General features: G+C 54.3%; 1 protein-coding gene across 4 annotated transcripts in view; it reads right to left on the reverse strand.

The window, feature by feature from the left end:
• OPA1 (OPA1 mitochondrial dynamin like GTPase) overlaps positions 1-5477 on the reverse strand; it is a 65396-nt gene extending 59919 nt beyond the window's left edge. For 3 of the 4 annotated variants that reach the window (XM_069083290.1, XM_069083291.1, XM_069083289.1), the window contains exons 1-4: positions 5255-5477; positions 3339-3654; positions 2422-2518; positions 625-732 (exon numbers count right to left, since the gene is read on the reverse strand). In XM_069083290.1, coding sequence (XP_068939391.1) covers positions 625-732; positions 2422-2518; positions 3339-3654; positions 5255-5286 — 553 coding nt within the window. In that variant the 5' untranslated portion in view covers positions 5287-5477. The remainder of the gene's footprint in view (positions 1-624; positions 733-2421; positions 2519-3338; positions 3655-5254) is intronic. The other variant, XM_069083292.1, reaches the window with a different exon arrangement.
• Between the last annotated feature and the right edge of the window lie 698 nt (positions 5478-6175).

Here is a 6175-nt window from a genome sequence, read left to right on the forward strand (position 1 = left end):
CCCCCCGCACCACCGGGCTTGTGGCCCGGTGGCGTGATGTTCCCCTTGTTGGGGGTGGGGGGGGGGGGGGGGGGGGCCGTGGGGGGGGTGTGTGTGGGCGCACCGCGCCCGGGGGGGGGGCGGCCCCCCCCCCCCCCCACACACACACACAGTGAGCAGCTGCAAAGGGCACTCACACACTCCTGCCCCGAGAATGGGCAATTCAGCAGCCAACTTTATCAAATACAGAAAGCCCTGCTCAGGCTGGCCCCGAGATGAGAGTTAGGAACTAGAAGTAGGGCCAGGGTTAGAGTTGGAATTAGGAAATTCCAGGCTCTTGCACTTCTACAAACTGTTTAAAGAGAACCTTTCTTTGTAGCTTAACATTTTCAAGATAACGTTTTAAATCAACCATTAAAGACAAAGAAAAATCCTAAAACACAGAGCAGATTCTAGCTGCTTCCCCCAGCCAGACCCCTGCGCCCAGTGACCTGAGGAGAGCATCTCTACCCTGAGCTTAGGGCTTTTTGTCTAATGGTTTCCTGCTGAAGGATCCCCAAACCTCAGGGGCTGCTGCTGACGCTCCCCTGTGTTTCTCTGCTGCTGGGACCTTGGAGAACAGCACACGAAAGCGAGACTCCTCACCTGTGGAGAAGAAGTCCTTGAGTAGGCTGAAGCTTCCCGCCAGCTTGTCCAAGTCTGGAAGCAGCTTCGCCAGGGATTCTGAATCCGGGAGCGCTTTGCTGAGCTTCTCTGGAGAAGGGCAAAGAGACACCACTATTAGCTACAGCCTAGAAAAAGTGCCTTCCTCTTCGTAAAGCAAAGGCCCCGCTTGTCCACAATCCCACCAACAAAGGCAGAACCAGAGAAAAACCACCGAGCCAGGGATGCGCACCGGGGACCATTAGTGAGGCCGGGCACAGCGGACAGGGCTTAATCACCTGCCCAGAGCCAGCACAAAGCTCGCTGGGACTTGGTACGGCTCCTCTGAAGGGTTTTAGAAGCCAGATTTTTAGTGGTCCCCAATCTGTTGTTTTTCTTCTCCGACATTAATCGACACTCCATGTAAAAATTCATTTTAGTTTTATCTCTTCTCTCTAATTCCATTTGGTGAATGGAAAAAGTCACCTCCCTCCGTAACTAAGGTGAGTATATTATTCAAGATTTTTGTAGGGGTTGGCTTTTGTTTTACATTCGATTCCATCATCTAACAGTTTCAGCAAAATTGGAGGCTACAAAACCACAGCACAAAAATCCACAGCATCTCTATGTTATGAGAAAATCTAAGAGGTAATAATAGGAAAAGAAAAACTATTTCAAATAAATATAAAAAGCATAAAGTATCTGGAGATGAATCAACCAAAGTGCACAAAATGTTTGGAGACATTCAATTACAAAAAGTTCCTTAAAGAATAAAAGAACAAATTAAATAGCTCAAGGACTATTCATTGTTCACGGCTGGGCTGTGCCGCTACAATAAAAATGATAACACTACCAATGTTTATTTACGCTTTAATGCTGTATCAATAAAAGAAAGGGATACTTTATAAAACATGATGAAATAGCAAAATTCATCTGGAGAAAGAAAAGATCTAGAGAATCAAAGGAAATAATGTGAAAAGTAGGAATGAAGGGGGACCCCAAACTATATGACACAGCGGCAACCATCGAAATTATTTAGACACAAGAGAACTAGAAACAAGGCAACTTAACCACCTCATGTACAAGCTGGCCACTGTCCGGTTTTACACACAATGTTCTGAGATGAGAAGCTTGCCAAAGGCTTAAGACTATCACACTCTACTGAAATCACGCAGACCAAATGGGTCTTCCCACTATGGGTAAAGGTAGGGGTGAGAATGAGTATGAGTGTTGAGTGTGTGCTGGGGGCGGGGCAGGTTGAGCTGCTATTCTCTAAAGCCTTTCTGTACACTAACAAGGAGTTCACGAGCCTCTCTGGCATAAAGGAGACCTCCCACCTCGGTCCTGGAACAGCCCTGGAGGACCCGAGAAAATCATGGGGATGCCAAGGGGGCCAGTTTGGGAGCACTAGGGCTCCCTCTTCCTCTTCACTCCAGCATTAGGACTAACGTAAAATGCTCCATCCTTTGCTTTTCCCCAACACAGCAGCACTCACACGAGGTGTGAATCTTCCCCCCAAAGAGAGCATCCTCCCAGTATGAGGATTTTAGGGCCATTCGGTCATCAGTAACTGGAAAAGAATGAGGAGCCACCTCCGGACCTGCCATTTAAATGGTACCAAAATCAAGTTAATGGTCAACACTCAGTATCCAAATTCTCTAGCTATAAGGTACTATACAAAGCCATTTGTGAGCCTGGCCTACACAGTGCTGAATAAAAAGCATTTGGCCAAAAGCCAGATAAAAACATAGCACACACGCTGACAGACTGAATCTGAAAATGGCGGCAGCGGGAACCAACCCAAGTCGATGTACTCGTCCAGCTGCCATACAAAGTCAGGCACAATCCACTTGTAGTCACTGAGGTCAGGCATCATGTCCTTCCACTGATCAAAGGTCTAAAGACAAAAGCAAGAGTCCAGTGAGTCACAGACATTGAAGGAGTGGGTAGCTACTTGTATAAGTGGACAGACTGCCCCAAGACCTCCACAGACAAGGAAATGCCAATGGGCTCATTCTTCCATCCCCTCGAGGTCTGAGATTGGTCGAATGGGAAAAGCACTGTTTAGAAATTGGGAGACTCCATCCCTGACCTTTGCCCTGCCCCTGATGAGCTGGAAAGTCAATGTTTCCTTCTCTGTAAGAGCAGGGACTGAGAGCATGAGGATAGTGCCAGTCTTCTAGGCCTGAAATCCTAGAATTTTCAGTAAAATACACGAAACCCTGTTTCCCTATTTGTCCTCCATCAAGCCAACATGGCCCCAAACCAAAGAACCCCAGCCCTGGGAAGAACCTTGGAGGCCACAGCATAGCCCACCCTGTGTCTGGACAACAGTAGCAGCAGCAGCCATGGACTAAGAATGCAGTAGGTGCCGACTACAAGTGGGAGCTAGAGCACTGGTATGGAGGCAGGAAGCCCTGGGTTAGAGCTCTGTGAGCGAGCAAATCATTTCAGCTGGGCAGTCTCACTTCCCAGCCCCTCTCCAGAGGTGTGATCATCTCTGCCAGTACTTGGCAAACCTCAGAGCACCACAGAAAGCCGACACTCTGAGGCAGGGCTCGGGAACCCCCCAGCAGCTTCCCATTCCAAACACTTTAGCCCCATTTTAGAGGAGAAGAAACCCAGGCTCAGCGGACATGACCGCTGATGCAGGGTGGTATCAGAAGAGGCAGCAGGTGTGCCCGGCTCAGCCAGCCCACCACCGGATATCCCCATACCTTCTTGGCTGTGTAGCCTCCACCAACGGCTGACCCCAAGAGGAGGTAGCGGAGCCGGAGCAGCCTGGCAGCTAGGCGGGCCGGCCAGAAGTGCCTCCGTGGCTGGAAGCTGGACTTTGCTGGAGAGAGTTTCCATCTTCGGGGAGGGAGGTGACTGAGAGAGGAGAAGGGCTGACAAGAGAGCCGGAGTGGAGGCCTCAGAGGCCTCGCTGGTGGACGCGGGAGGTGGAGGCTCCGGGAAACAAGAGGCAGCCTCGGCAGCGGGACAGGCCCTCCGGCTGCGGAGCGAGCCTTCACCAAACTTCGGCAGACCTCACTGAAGGAGAAATGAGGGGAGGACAGGGTTAGAGACGAGAGCTTGCAACTCCCCACGGGCCAACTAAGGACAAACCTCAGGGCCCAGGAGAGCTGTCAGAGCTAAGCCGTGGCCCCCTGAGGGATGGCAGCCCCGCCGGGCCTCGGCCCCTGGCCCTCTTCACGTGGACTTCATGACAAGCATCCTTCTCTCCCTAAGTCTTCTCTTTCCCTGATGAAACTTCCCTGGTTCCTCCTAATAATCTTCAAGTGGTGAGAGAAGGAGACCCTCCCCAGAGCCCTTTCCCCCATGGCAGGCTCCATGGCAGCTGACCAGTGCAGCCCCTCTTCCCCCTCTCCTCCTCTCTGCCTGCCACCCAAGACAGAGCCCACCCTGCCACCTTGTCCGGAGCTCTGCCTCCACACAAACTGCCCTCTGCTCAGGTCCAGCACTGTCACGGATGGCCAATGTGGATTTTTTTTAACCTAAATGTCGGACCTGGTATTTCTGCCAATTAAATTTTTTCACTGTAGATTTGGGCCGGGCTTATAACCTGCTGAGCTCTTTAAGAAGCCTGACTCTGCCATCCCTGGTAGTACAGTGTCTGCTGGGTCTGAAGTCAGAATAAACCCAGCATTTGGGCGATGTCACCTTGTCCTGGGGCTCATTCCCCCAAGGGAGGCTCTGCCACTTCTCACTCTTGGCAGGACCTCAGATGGCTTTTTCCTTGATCACACGCTAGAGAACACCCAGCTCAAATCTGTGCTTTATAGAACAGGTCACTGCAGTCATTGACGCGGCCCCCCATCTCCAGCTCTTTGCACTGGGTCACCCTGTCTCTCATGCCATCAGAATCTTGGATTCCATGGGCACCGCCCTTGTTTTCTGCCCATCTGTCCTACAGAGCCCTCGATGACTGGAAGTGAGTGTTTCGCCTCTGGATCCCTGGTGCCCAGCAAAGTGCTCTGCTCATAGCAGGTGCTTAACAGAAGTTTGCTGAATCAAGCAGGAGGAGTCGGGGGACAGGCTTGGATGGCAGCCCTAGCTCCATCACTGAATTCACTGTAGCGCCTTCACCTAGCCCTCGGAAGTCACGACCCTCTCCCCAAAGCCCAGAGAAGACCTTGTGCCACGGACAACACCACAGAGAAGTCATGGCTGTGTTCGCAGCTCTCACCCGCCTTCATGGCGCACAGACTGGGGCTGATGGCTTGCTCCGGCCGCAGCCCAGTCTCTACCTGGTCACGAGGCAGCCGGTGCCCGTTCAGCCGCCGGGCTGGCTGCATCTCCAGTGAGGACGGACTCTCGCTCCACCTCGGCCCGAGGCGCCGACCTGAGCTCTGCGCACGCCCGGCCATCGCAGGCCTCCGGCTCCGCTTGGAGGGGGAGCGGTTCTTCCGCGCCCTGGCCTGTCACTGCCTGTACCTGCCCCCGTCCGCGTCCAGGTGGGCCCAGACACATGAGGGAGAAGCCAGGAGGGCAGAATGCCCTGTGCTCCCGCTCCAGCGTCCGACCTTTCGTCTCGGCGCCTGCCCAACTCCCGGGGAACCCGGAGCCCCAGCCGTCCTGCAAAGCCCCCCCCCATGGCCCGCGCGTCGGCCCGGCCTTCCCCGGCTCTCACCAGGCCTCCGCGGCCCGCAGCGCTCGCCACATTCCGCCTCCCGCAGAGGCCTCGGGGGGCCTCCGGCCGCTGCCTCTTCTTCCTCCTCCTCCTGCTCCGCGGACTTCAGCGGCGGCGCCGGCTCAGGCCCAGGCCGAGGGAGGAGCGAGCAGGGGCGGCAAGGGCATCCAGCGGCGGCCGCGGCTCGGCTAGCGGCCTCCGCTTCCGGGGGGAGCCCGGCCGGCTTCCGTAGCGCGTCCGGCGCGTAAACAACGTCCCCACGGGCGCCCGGGCCGGAGACACAAACGTTCCGGGCAGGCCGCCGGGCGCACGCGCCCTCAGGAGAGCCGTCACCAGAGCCGGGCACGCACGCATGCGCGCCATGGATGGGGCGAGGCAACTAGAGGACATGCGCAAACTTCTGCCGAATCGGAGCGCGGCCTGCGGCTCCCGGAGCGGCCGAAAGTACCGTGCGAGCCAGGCTGTGGGGAAAGGATACAATGTAGCTTTCTAGAACTATGTTTACACGTCTTTATGCAATATGTGTTTTAATCTGCTCTTCGGTTTACTCTCAGTACATACGTGCATGTACCCATACGCAGTGCATATATGTAGACACAGCCAATAACACACATGCACACAGGTGCACATATACACACACAGACATGCGTCTGGGCTCGATGCACAGAAGGACTGTGATAAAACATTAGCAAATGGAGAGACAGGCCCTGCCTTTCACGGCAATCCCGGGCTTAGGGAAAGCCCTTGGCGGTCTCCCAAAACCGCTCCAGCTCCCTCTTCTGTCTCAGATCTGGACCCGCCTCCTTGCTTCTTTCTCATTGTGCTTGGCCCCAGAAATACTGTTGCAAAACATGTTGAAATTCTTCCAGTCGATGTTTTTCATCCACTTGGTCCTTCCTGTGTGGATAGACGGGCCAAACT

This window comes from Petaurus breviceps, unplaced genomic scaffold (assembly GCF_028583685.1).
Source record: "Petaurus breviceps papuanus isolate PSGF00001 unplaced genomic scaffold, PetGlider_PUasm1.0 173, whole genome shotgun sequence".
NCBI lineage: Eukaryota > Metazoa > Chordata > Mammalia > Diprotodontia > Petauridae > Petaurus > Petaurus breviceps.